This window comes from Rhinatrema bivittatum, chromosome 4 (assembly GCF_901001135.1).
Source record: "Rhinatrema bivittatum chromosome 4, aRhiBiv1.1, whole genome shotgun sequence".
Classification (NCBI taxonomy): Eukaryota; Metazoa; Chordata; class Amphibia; order Gymnophiona; family Rhinatrematidae; genus Rhinatrema; species Rhinatrema bivittatum.
The window spans coordinates 169,103,804-169,117,456 of NC_042618.1; the positions used below are offsets into that span (position 1 = coordinate 169,103,804).

General features: G+C 40.7%; 1 protein-coding gene across 2 annotated transcripts in view; it reads left to right on the forward strand.

Annotated features, from left to right (window-relative positions):
- RPTOR (regulatory associated protein of MTOR complex 1) overlaps positions 1-13,653 on the forward strand; it is a 699,963-nt gene that overhangs the window by 256,782 nt on the left and 429,528 nt on the right. For both annotated transcript variants that reach the window (XM_029599200.1, XM_029599201.1), the window contains exon 4: positions 8,567-8,725. In XM_029599200.1, the coding sequence (XP_029455060.1) occupies positions 8,567-8,725 (159 nt within the window). The remainder of the gene's footprint in view (positions 1-8,566; positions 8,726-13,653) is intronic.

Consider the following 13,653-nt stretch of genomic DNA (forward strand, 5'->3'; position numbering starts at 1 on the left):
TTTCTTTGATCCATATTTACTCGCCCAGTAATCACCACCCATTGTCATTATACCGCCGCTAATTTTTACTTTACCGATCTCTTAACTCCCAATTTTCATTTAAAATTGCCCTTAACATTAGAATTTATTATCTGTAGTTTAATTGTTCTTTGTTCTTAACTTGTGTTTAATTTATCTATGATGTGTTATGATATATGATATGTTCACATTAGTTAATTTTGTCTGTAAAGCTTGTTGCTAATTATTGTTTATTGTAAACCGAGGTGATGTTATTAACGTGCCGCGGCATATAAAAAAAAATCACTAAATAAATAAATAAGGGAAAAAGCACAGGACTGCTTCTACAGCCAAGTCCAGAAGCAAAGCACGTCAGCATTGTCTGAATCTTCAGAAAAGCTCCTCACCCAGTAAAAATGTTGCTAGCAGTAATTTTTTATGGGTTTGTTAGTTCCTTGGTCTTTAATTTATCATAAGGACTGGGGATAAGTGCATGGACTTACCCCTAAGAGAAACTTGGGGTGACCTACACGGTGCAGCAGATATTACCATATAAAGTTTGTTGGGCGACTGGATGGACCATTTGGTCCTTTTCTGCCATTAATATATTACTATGACAAGCTCTGGGTGTTAAATTAAAAGTTTACTGATTCTTCAATGTTTCAATTAAAGTCCAATTTTTCATAAGAGGTGAAATTTCAGCTGGCTGATATACAAAGGTAATTTTGTTGTTCTGGGGTATCTGGATAAAGCTTCCCATGGTGATTTTAAAGTGTTCAAAGCTTTCCCAGTAAGCCAAATGGGAATCCTGTTGGAGGGATCCCATCAAACATGAAAAGTATTACCTGAGTCCAGTTTATTCACGGTCACCCAGCCTGTCCTGGTCCCATAGGGTGGAATTCTGTTGGGGAAACACCATAGATCTTGATCCTTCTCCTAAGTCTTGGTTTCAGTGACTTCTCATGCAGGAAAAGTCTTAAGAATCGGGAACCAGGCCATCCCAGCCCTGAAACCCTAGTTGGGGAGGGGTGGGTCAAAAAAACTTTCCCACAAAACAATAACTGAATACTTGCCACCAAAATCACTTGACGACTGCTGCTACAATGTCACTGGTGCTTGACCCATCTAGGGAGCAAATCAGGGCTCACAGTTCTTCAGCCCTTTGTGTTGGGGAACTCTCCAAAGGGTGCAAGGTTTATGTAGCCGAACCTTCTGAAAAATCAAGATACATCTTGGGCATCAAAAATCTCAAACTGTGGGTACTGTTACTGGTGCTTGTCTCATCTAAGGAGGCTCACAGGTCTTCGGCCCATTCTAGGTAGTCCCTGAAACGGGATCCGGCAAAAATCTACCTCACTGCAAATAATTTGGGGAAGGGTGTGTACAGAGAGGAATCTCTTAAAAAATAAAGTTCATGATGAGGCTGAAAGACCTCACCAGGTAATCAGAAAACTGCATCCTCAGTGCTCTGAGGTTTAACTCAAAATGACCACCCCGAACATTAAAATGGCTTCACTAAATAGGATCAGGCAACCAATCCAAGCCCTCCAGATTGGGAGGGGCTGAAAAGGATGAAAGGCTCATAGAGATGTAGATTCTAAACTTGGACCTAGGGCCATCTAGTGGCTGATCCAAAAGGGTGCCACAGTATTTTTTTTCACTCAACACACAATCAAGCTATGGAGTTTGCCAGAGGATGTGGTCAAAGTGACTAGCATAGTGGAGTTTAAAAATGTTTGAACAAGCTTCTAGAGGAAAACTCCATAAAATTATTAGCCAGATAGACTTGAGGAAGCCATAGTGTATCCCTTGTACTGAGCAACAAGAAATAGATTTGCTTTTTGGGATCTATGAGGTACTTATGAACTGGACTGGCTACTGTTTATAGTTTGAAGGACTTTGGTCTGATTGTGCATGCTATATCTTGTGTTCTTATGAGACATCAGAAGCATTAGTACTTGTTGGAAGGCACTCACTTGTACAGGGAGATTCACTTGAAAGAGGCCCTGAATATTCTGTAATAACTCTCACTAAGATGAAGCAATATGAATGAAACAACGTGCAATGTGCCTCTCAGTATATGGAGCTTTGAACAAGCCGGGATGCCCTTGCGTCGGAGCGATGAGGTAGGTGCAGGACAGCCGTCAGGACATTTAACCTCCGTTTGCGAGATGGAGCAATGTGTCGCACATCGGCAAAGAGCATAGCAGAAATTGAATGCTTTATCGGCAACAGGTTAATTTCAAAGGGGCTTCGGCCACCACGGTCATGGGATCTGACACCACCAGACTTCTTCCTTTGCGGTATGCTCAAAGGAAAAGTCTATCGGAACAAGCCTTCCACTGTGGAAGATTTGAAGGAAAACATCCAACGTGAAATTGCTGCTATTCCCCCCGATATGCTCGCAGACGCGTTCAGGAACATGGAGCGCTGCGTCGAAATGTCTGGCGGAAACAACGATCACTTCCAGCATCGCATGTAATGCAAAAAATTACACATACGTCAAGGTATGTAGCATATTTTTTTTATTCAGATTGCTTTATCCTAACAGAAGTTACAACGGAACATTTGGGGCTTCTTTCGAGTGAATCTCCCTGTATTTTCTGAATGTCAGACTATTGGATTCTCCAGTTTATAGAATGCTTGTGAAAAGATTGCTATTAGCATTAATGAGTCATGGCTGGTTCTCTTTATAAACAGAGTAAAACACCAGGTTTTCTGGTTTGCTTTCGTATGTCCTGTTCTTGTTTTCTGTGAATTTCACAGGAAAGAACACAATAGTGGGTATTTTTTTTTTTTCGACGTGTTGCTAGTTAATGAACTCATGCAGGTGTTAGCAACATAAAGTGATTGGTGAGAGACAATGTGCAAACCGTATTCATGCCATATTGTCATCTCTGGGATTGTTTAAGGAAGGGGGGGGAGGGGTGTGGACATTCAACTGGCAGGTCACATATCTGCCCATTTATTCAGTCTTTAAACAGCTGCTTGTGTAGAAGCATTGGGGGGTGGAAGAATGCAGAGTGCTGCTTCTTGTTTTAACTGATGTCACATGCCTATTAATAAAAATTTAAGGCTTTTTTGTGAAGCCTTTTTAATGATATGTTCATTTGTCCTTCCTCTCTCTTCCATTGGAGCAGAAAATGTAGTTTTTGTAAGAAAATTATCCCCTAAGACACCCTCTCCCTTTTTTTTTCTCTTTGTTTCATTCGCAGAGGAATTACTATTCCAAGTGTTTTTCAAAGCTCCTTTTTCTTAACTACTTGTACCATTTAGGAATGGGGGATGCTGCTCTAACTGAAATGTGATGCATGATATGTCACACCGGAAGGGCAGAGTAAAACGTGCACACGTACAGAGCAAATGCAATGTAGTTAATGTGTGGCAAATATAGATCACTGGGCAATATGTGTTAATATAGAAAATCTTTATTGTAGATACAGTCGCATTAGTGGAACACATAAATCAAGGACCCCATGTTCCTCCACCATTAACCACACCTCTCTTGATTTATGTGTACCACTAATGTGACCCTATCTACAATAAAGGTTTTCTACATTAACACGTGTATTGACCAGTGATCTATATTTGCCATGCATGATATGTCAGCAGGGTATGACTTTCTGTTCATATGATTATGCATGCTTATCAGAGGTGTTTCTGGATTCAAGTGTGTGATGGGCAGGCTATGGAGCTATATAAAGTCAGCTATACATATGTAATGAAATATAATCATAAGTATAGAGCTCTGGATACCATAACCATTGGGATAGGTGTAGGGGTGTGTGTGTGGAGAGAGATCTATATAGAGATAATATATTTTTGAGAGATGCTTACTAGTGATATAGGAAACTTTTGGTGTGCAGAGTATGGAGCTCAGCTTGCTTGATTTCCATAATACAAGTTAAGTAATATGTATTGATTCTTGGATACGACTTGCTTGAAATGCAGTGTGTGGCTGAAACAAATCCGATTGTAGTCTTCAGACCAAGAGTAGATGTAGCGATAGCATACAGCAACTGCTGTGTGTCCCAAAGTGCACAGATTTCAGAGGGATCTGCTGGGCAAATGCTAGAGGAAATACAGCAGAGCTGATTTCCCTTGAATACCAGAGCATAAGGCCAGGATGGGACCGCACTGGCAGATCCTTAATGTCACACCATGCATAAACTTATTATTCCCCAACTCATTTTTAATTGCTAATTTACACCGCAAGGCTTACCCTTTGTTTTCCAGAGTTCAGCGGGTAAATTGTTCCTCTTCTGCAGCACTTGTATTGACAGATTGCAGATTTACATTAGAGGTTATTTGAATTTCATGTTTTCATTGCTGCTCCTGCTGCTTCTATCTGTCCATATCCATGCTTGCTCATTATTGCTGTGCCTTTGCATCAGATTTAGGGGGAGAAAGTTTAGTGACTGAGGATTTTGATATATGGAGCAACACTTCATATCTAGTGGGCTTTCTGCTGTTGATGCACTGTTGAGACAGAATGATTTCACTTTAACTTTGTTGAAACAACAATACTGCAGTATATTTTTGCTGAGTGCCACTGTTCAACTGGGGGCATTTATTTAAAATGTTTCCAAATGTTTGCCATTAAGTAGATTTTTTTCTTCTAATTTTTACTGCCCAGCTGGTTTCACTTGGTGTGACCATTGTCTGCAAGGACTGGCAACTGGTGAGGTTTGAACTGGGGCTGCTTGGGGAAGCAGACCGTTGCTGTGGCCACTAGGCTAAAGTTTCAGCCCTAGGAAAGCCGAGATAATAAAGGGAATGATTCTGATGCCTGGGCCAATAGCCACACCCCTGAGGAAACCTGATTAGGTCTTTGACCTTTAAAAGGGGTAGCTGGGAACCGGAAAGATGTTCCTGGCAACTTGAAGACTTACCTGGTTCTGCACTGGGAACCCAGTAGCTTACTCTGAAACTGGAATGATACATCTATCTGTCGATACTTTAATCTGGACTGAACCTGTTGGTGGTAAACCAGTGTGCGGCTTGTTAGTACTGCTAGACTAGCCCTGGGTGGGCTCTGAACGGTGAGAGACCTAAAGGTTCAAAGCCTGGATATTTCTCGAGCGTTTGCTATGTGTGGGGAGGTGAGGTGAGGTTGGAGACTGGTTGCAGGAGCAGTTGGGGGATGCTCTGTGTGGAGTTGGTGGTGCTGGTCAATTTGTTTTTCATTGTTTGAGGGCTAGTTTGTTTTTGTTTTGTGATTTATTGTGCACCAGTTTGGGAGGTCTCAATAAGGGCCTAGAAGGGTGTCCAATAAAGCTGTGAAATAAATAGAGCTATCGCTGGCTCTCACGCCCCCAGGGAGAGAGAGGCCTTTGGGCTTAGATCCTGACAGTGTCCTTTAATACAAATTTTTATACAGCGTCTAGATTATTTTGCTCTAGTTGTTTGCACAAAATCTTCTGAAACATGACTCAGGGCATCCAAGTAACAACACAACTGAGCAGCTATTAAATAGCAAAATCATTTACTGTTCCCCCTCGAGACATACATCTTGGGCTGATTGTACTTGATTTATTTACTACTGTCCAGCCCAAATCCACTTCTGCATTTGCTGCACTCCAGAAGGTTGAGAAATGTAAAACACATGATTTATATAATACAGTATTATCACATGAATAAAAATCTGTACTGAATAAATATACCCAGTGGTTTAGAGAATTTGTAATGGATGCACATCTTCTCAAGACCTCACAGATGTGCATACAATGTATTAATCCATTAGATCTGCTGTGTGATCTCTGCAGCTTGTATAGATGTGGCTTCCTTCCTTGCAGGGCTCAGAGGATTCCTTCGCCCATTTTCAGATACCCAATACTCTACTTTTCAGTTCTGTTGTTCATTCTTTCTTTCTGGCTCTCATGAATAACCACTGTGATGCATCTTGGATAATAAGCATGCCATAGAAATACTTCGTGCTACAAGAATCTCTGAGTTTGAGGACAAGATCTCGACTTTTGGCATGGCAGTCAGAATTTTTCTTGGCCTTAGAGCTGCTTTGTTAAACTGTTCCTCATAATGGGTTTCTTAGCCGTGTGCTGAATATAGATTTCTATTGTAAGGGCTTGTCAGAACTGACGGGAGAAAGACATCTACTTGTGTGATCACTCCCCTAGCCTTCCCCTGCATCAGGAACGCCCCTTTTCTTAGCTCTGAATAGAACATGTATATTTTGTTTACAACAGGTCAGATTTTTTTTACAGCAGGTCAGATAGTGATCCAGTGAGTGTTTTACACGTGACTGGGCTTATGTGCAGGAAACACACAGAAATTGTCATCTTTGGTTCTCATGAGAAAATAATTTCTAGTGTGCTTCATCTTCAGTTAAAGTTAGGCACTGTTTTTGGTGGGAAAGTCACATCAAAGAAACAAAATCAGTCATTTAAATGTCCTGAAAAAGCAGTACAAAAATGTTTTTGGAGCATGATGAACACAATGACCACCACACAGTAGCAAATTATAGAGAGAATGCATGTACCGCAGTCAGTTGGGCTGCTGTACTGCAGAATTCCTTGACCCACATAAAGGGCCGAATATCAGGGATGTAGTCTTTTTATTTATTTATTTTTTTCATACTGCAGAATCACTGTTAGAGGCAGCTTGAGGTATATTCAGCTCAGATTTTCTCCTTTGTATAATTTTTTGCTTGCCTTTTGCAGAATAGAGGCTTAAAAGAAGGAAAGTTGTATTTCAGATATATGGACTGGGCAGTCTCTTGCAGCGTGTTTGTGCTTCTTTTTGCCTAGTGCCAAGTTTATGGCTTTTAGAAAATCTCTCAAATTAAAACGTGCAAATTTGTTTACAGTTTTCTGGTGTTTAATCCTTTTAAAGGAGATTTTTTTTTTGCATAAATCTGTCCTAGTTTGCCTTGTGAAGATTTTCTGGAAAAGGCAAGCTATGAAGCCTGGCACTTTTTATTTTTAGTAGATGGTGTTGAATTTGAAGATAGATTACATTTTTTAGCTTTTCTTTTCCACACTTTCCAGAGTGCCCACAATACGTACAATTACAAAATTATTTTTAATTACCAGATCAATTACAAAAAGTGTTTTGGTTTTTTTTTTAAGGTTTTTTTTTTTAAGGTTTTTTTTTTTTTTTTAAATAATTATTCCTATAGCTTCCTAATGGTAAGACTAATTTTACTATCAGGTCAGACTAGTTTTAACTTTTCAGCACCTTGAGATGTCATTTTGCTACAGAAATACTAACCTACTTTCAAAATACATGTCCGGATACATAGTACACAGATTGTGTTCAGCAGCTATCAGAGTACTTATAAAAAGCCTACATATGTTTTCTCTGGAGGATATAGCTGCTGTTATGATACTCCCTGGATATTTCTTATTGGTGCTTGTAGAGATGTCAGAGTTGCATTAGGTCTTCGTTAAACCAAAGCATATTCTTCAAAGAGTATATAGGCTATTGAGTGAAGTATATCTTTGATTGTGCCATGATAATCAAGTTCGCCTAGATCAGGGGTGGGCAGTTCCGGTCCTCGAGGGCCACAAACCAGTCTGGTTTTCAGGATATCCCTAATGAATATGCATGAGAGAGATTTGCATGCACTCTGCCTCAGTTGTATGCAAATCTATGTCATGCATATTCATTAGGATATCCTAAAACCTCGACAGGTTTGTGGCCCTCGAGGACTGGAATTGCCCACCCCTGGCTAGATGCATCTCAATTGTCAGTCTCCATTGAAGTCATGGTTAGTTGTCATCACCATATTTTTAAAATAACTACTTTCTGGGAACATATCCTAGGCAAAGTGATTGGGGTTCATGGTTAGAGATACATATTTATGTTCAAAATGTAACACCAGACACATTCTTGATCTTACTAAATTCAAGAATTGTTCTTCCCATGCTGGTGAGTGCTGAATTTATTGCAGGCTGTGTTTACCGGACTCGCACAAGAATTATCTAGCTGTGACGTGTGTGAGCTTTCAAGACTGTAGGACCCCTCTTCAGATGCTACAGTGATGTGCACAGATGTATTAGAGCAATGGTTACACTGCTCCAATCCTTCTCAGCCTCTTCTCTCTGCAGTGATCTCAGACCTTGCACATGGACTGAGAGGAAGAGGAATTGATCTGCAGCATTTCTTATAATTTTACTTAGAGTAAAGGTGCACTAGGTATTGAGAAATGGAAATCAGCTGACTCCAGCTTGAGGTCAGTTGCAGTAAAAACTGACAGTTTCTATAGACATCTCTTATGAAATAATTGATGAGCTTTAAAATTCAGTTTCTACCCTCAGTGTGAGTTTTTCTAAGCACTTAACTACAGAAGCAAAAAAAAAAAAAAAAAAAAAAATATTAGATTCAGATGTGGGTTCACTGTGTATCCCTTTTAGATGTGAATAATCCAGACATTTTGTTAATGTATTTAATTTCCATCCCCAAAGGTGGTACTCTAGTCAGACTCCATCCCCTCTGCCTCACCTGACACCCTCCTTCCTGGAGCCTGCCTTGCTCAAATGCTTTGTCTTGATTGCCTCTGCATTGATGTGCCATTCAATCATATCTCACAATTGTTCTTCCTTTTTTATAGGCCCGATACAAACAGAGCCTGGATCCTACTGTGGATGAAGTTAAGAAGTTGTGCACCTCCCTACGCCGCAACGCTAAGGAAGAGCGGGTTCTCTTCCACTACAATGGACATGGTGTCCCCCGGCCAACCGTTAATGGTGAGATCTGGGTCTTCAACAAGGTATGTGAACTTACAATTTAATCTGGTTCACAAAGGAGGTGGCTGATGTAATAAAAGTTAAAAAAAAAAAAAAAAAAAAAAAAAAAGCAGCTTTTAAGAAATATAAAGAATCCCAAAAAGTGGAACACAGGGAGGATTATCTGGCAAAACTGAAGGAGATGAAAAAAGTAATCAAGAAAGCAAAAAGTCAGGCTGAGGAAAGGATTGCCAAGGAGATAAAGCGAGGTGACAAAACATTTTTCAGTTATATCAAAGAAAAGAGAAAGGTACATAGTGGTATAGTGAAATTGAAAGGGGATAAGGATCAATGGGTGGAGAGAGATGATGAATTAGCAGAAATATCAAACAAATACTTCAGTTCAGTGTTCACTAAAGAAGACCCTGGAGAAGGACCATCACTTATCAAGACTGTAGAAGGGGGTGGAGTAGACGAAACTACATTTACGGAAGATAATGTATGGGAAGAGCTAAGAAAACAAAGTGGACAAAGCCATGGGACCTGATGAGGGTCACCCCAGAATACGGAAGGAACTCAGAGATGTACTAGTGGGTCCACTGTGTAATCTGTTCAGTAGATCTTTGGAAAAGGGTGTAGTGCCTAGTGACTGGAGAAGAGCGGTGGTGGTCCCGCTTCACAAGAGTGGGAGCAGAGAAGAAGTTGGAAACTACAGGCTAGTTAGCATCACCTCAGTGTTGGGAAAATTAATGGAGACTCTGCTGAAGGAAAGGATAGTGAACTATCTACAATCTGGTGGGTTGCTCGATCAAAAGCAGCATGGATTCACCAGGGGAAGGTCCTGTCAGATGAATCTAATTGATTTCTTTGATTGGGTGACTAGAAAACTGGATCAGGGAAGAGAGCTCAATGTAATTTACTTGGATTTTACTAAAGGTTTTGATACGGTCCCACACAGAAGACTCATCAGCAAAATGAGAAGCATGGGAGTCAGCTCCAAGGTGTTGGCATAGATTACAAACTGGTTGACAGAAGACAATGTGTAATAATAAATGGACCCTACTCTGATGAGAGAATGGTGTTAAGTGGAGTGCCAACATCTTCGTGAGTGACATTGCAGAAGGGATAGAAGATAAAGTTTGTCTATTTGCAGATGATACTAAGATCTGCAACAGAGTGGACACGCCGGAAGGAGTACAGAGAATGAGACTGGATTTAAGGAAGCTAGAAGAGTGGTCAAAGATATGGCAGCTGGGATTCAATGCCAAGAAATGCAGAGTCATGCACCTGGGGGGTGGTAATCCGAAAGAACTATATGCGTTGGGGAGTGAAGGGCTGTTGTGCCTGAGCAGGAGAGAGACCTTGGGGTGATAGTGTCTAATGACCTGAAGTCGACGAAGCAGTGTGACACAGCGATAGCCAAAGCCAGAAGAATGCTGGGCTGCATAGAGAGGAATATCTAGTAAGAAAATGGAAATAATGATCCCCTTGTATGGGTCCTTGGTGAGGCCTCACCTGGAGTACTGTGTTCAGTTCTGGAGACCGTATCTCAAAGGAGACGGTCCGGAGACCGTATCTCAAAGGAGACGGTCCAGAGAAAGGTGACCAAAATGGTAGGTGGTCTCCATCGAATGACTTATGAAGAGAGGTTGAGGAGCCTGAATATGCATACCCTGGAGGAGAGGAGGAGCAGGGGTGATATGATACAGACCTTCAGATACTTGAAAGGTTTTAATGATCCATGGTTGTCAACAAACCTTTTCCATTGGAAACCATTTAGTAGAACTAGGGGTCCGATTTGAAACTCCAGGGAGGAAGAATTAGAACCAATGTCAGGAAATATTTCTTCACTCTGAGAGTGGTGGATGCCTGGAATGCCCTTCTGGAGGAAGTGGTGAAGACTAAAACTGTGAAGGGTTTCAAAGGGTCATGGGATAAACACTGTGGATCCCTAAAAGGCTAGAGGATGGGAATAAATAATAAAGCTTAACCGGCACGGAGGGGCAGTTACTACCCTTAAGAGAAACATGGGGGTAGTGACTGGTACCCTTAAGAGAAACATGACTGGTACCCATGGGGGTAGTGACTGGTACCCTTAAGAGAAACATGGGGGTAGTGCACGGAACAGCAGTGACTGCCTTGGAAAGCTTGCTGGGCAGACTAGATGGACCATTTTGGTCTTTTTCTGCTGTCATTACTATGTTACTATGTTAGGTAAAAAAAAAAAATCCACATATTAAAAATAAGAGATGACTTTCATTCGGGAAAAACCCATTGAAGTCTGTGAAAATTTGCAGGAGGGAAATCATAGCATATCAGTCTTAAGCTTCTGATGATTCATTAATATTTTAGCCTGTCCTTGCTGTGTGCATTATCACCCATGCTTGTCTGTTGAAGGATATATTTGGGATTTTAAGCATGGTGTTTCCATATTTAAAGTTTGATTGGAAAGCACTGTACTAACAAGTTCAATATCAGTTGGAGAGGAAAAAATTACTTATCAGCTAAGGTTGGCTAATAATGAATTAACAATGTATAGCACACAGGTGAGCATGAGTAATGTTATCAAGGATACTCTATCAGTATTGGTTTATCAGAGCTTTTTTTTTTCTGCTTTAATTATTGATCCTAATCAGGAAGAAAAGGCTTAGTTTGGATAGAAGAAGAGTTTTTTTTTTTTTTTTGCTTTAATGATTCTTTTTATATGCACATCCCTAAAGATCTTGGGAAAATTGTGTATAGAAATCCATTCCTTTCTCTACTCAACCCCTCAACTCTCCCACCACACACTCCACATGCATGCACACACATACATGCTTATTCACTACTTTGCTCAAATTGTGGAGTACTTAGCTGCCTTCTGCCTCCCCATGAAACGTGCTGCTTCTCCACTTATCAGCCTACAGATTCCCTGCCTAATGCACCGTGCACCAAGAGGTCAATGCAGTCGTTTGTTTCATAGGAAAATGTATCGATTTCAGATAAAGCTCATAATTTTCAGATGTTTTTCCTCCAAGAATCTACAGTGACAGTGTACACGAGCAGTAACAGGACTGAATATTGTCTCTAGTATCAGTGCATTTTTAAGAGAAAAGTTATTGCGTACAAGAGAGTCTGGACTTTGATTAACTATGCTTTTTAATAAAAGGAGTTCTTAATGCACAGGTTCTTTGCTGCTCTAATCCTCATTTACATCATTTCTGCTGAGAATACAGTACCCACCCAGCATTATCTGTTGCAATATTACTGCACCTTGGTTTGCAAGTGGTGATTTTTTGAAATAGTGACTCAAAAAGGATGTGGCTATCTATACTACTGCTACTTCTACTTTTACTTCTTCTGCTTCTGCTTATCATTTCTAAAGCAGTACTAGACATATGCAGTGCTGTACAGATACACATAAAAGACTGTTCCTGCTCCATGGAGCTTGCAGTGTAGTCAAAACAAACATACATGACAAGCAAGAATCTGTGGGAAGTGTATTTATTATAGAGAAATGCTTGGAATTTTGAAGCAGTTTTTAAATTGTGCTTGAATATGGCGTGAGAGGGAGCATGTGACGCACGGACTCAAGAAGTCTATTCCAGGCATACTTCACAGCAAGTGGAAGTATAAAGTTGGGAGTTGGCTGTGGAAGATAAGGGCACAGATAAGAGCAACTTGCCAGATGAGCAGAGTTCACAAGGAAAGAGAAGATAGGTAATGAGGAGCTGCAGAGTGAATGCATGAACAAGTAAGAGAAACATGAACTGTATAAGGAAGTGGACGGGGCAGCCAGTGTATTGACTTGAGAAGAGGAGTTTACATGGTCATGGCGACGGTGAGAATAGAGAAGTCATGTATCATTCTTAGAAGCAGCTACTTGCATATGGGAATACATTCAGTCATAATGAAAGTGGCCACTGATCAGTAAATGTTTGTCAAATTTTCTGTAGAATGAGAAATAATCATTTCCACATCACCATGTACACTTGTTTCCCACTCCTGCTCATTTCACTGTCTCACATTTTCCTGTGTTCAGTATCTGACACGGTGAAGCAGAAGGGGGGAAAGAAAAGAGTAACATGGAAGAAGTAATAAATATTTTCTTTCTGCTCTGTTCAAGAAGCTACCTCATTAGCTCAGTGGTAGAGTTCTTAGCGTGAAGCCCAAGTATTACAAGTAAAAATGCTTAACTTCTTTATTTGGAAATGAGCCTGCAGTGAAATGGTGAATTTGGATCATTCATGGTTGCCCATCTTTTCATATTCTGGATAAGTCTTTTTAAAACAAGACTTCACATCTTCTGATCTGTTATTGCACCATAATATGAGTGTATAAATGATGATCATTATCCCAACCTTGGGGAGGTGATATGAATACAGTAGAAGTGGTGGTCAGTATGCTGTATCCTTTAGGTAGTTAATTAGAAGGTAATTTATTTCCTTAGTTCTTGTAGAATATGGAGGATAAAGAGCTTTTCGGTAACTCTTCAGTTCTGCTTTTACTGCCCCTCATAATAGCCTGTGAATAAAAAATACTGGTCCTTCAGCAGCGGAGCACTTAAGACTCATGCCATACACTTTTGTGAGCTTGGAACATAGCTTGCCCCAGCAGTCCTCTGGTCTACCTCCTTGCATTCTTCACTCCTTCCAACTTCTGATTGGATTGTTGAGGGGAGGGGGGAGGTAAAGCTAAGGCACCCATGGTATATCTCGGTATATCTGCAGGGAAGGATACATCATGTTTTTCCACTTATTTTTGCCATTCTCTGGCTATTACTGCCTTAGTTTTTTCTCATTCTCTAGGTTGCCCAAAGGGCCTTCCTGCTCCCCTCGCGATCCTGGGACAGGGTAGATGAACCTGTTCTGACTGGTGCTTCTGAGTGGGCTTCAGAACTATATCTTCTCCCTGCTCGGGAGTTTTTGGGCTACAGGTTGGTTTTGTGGATTGTCTCTCATCCCCTGAAACCCTTGATGCTGTCCTGCACAGT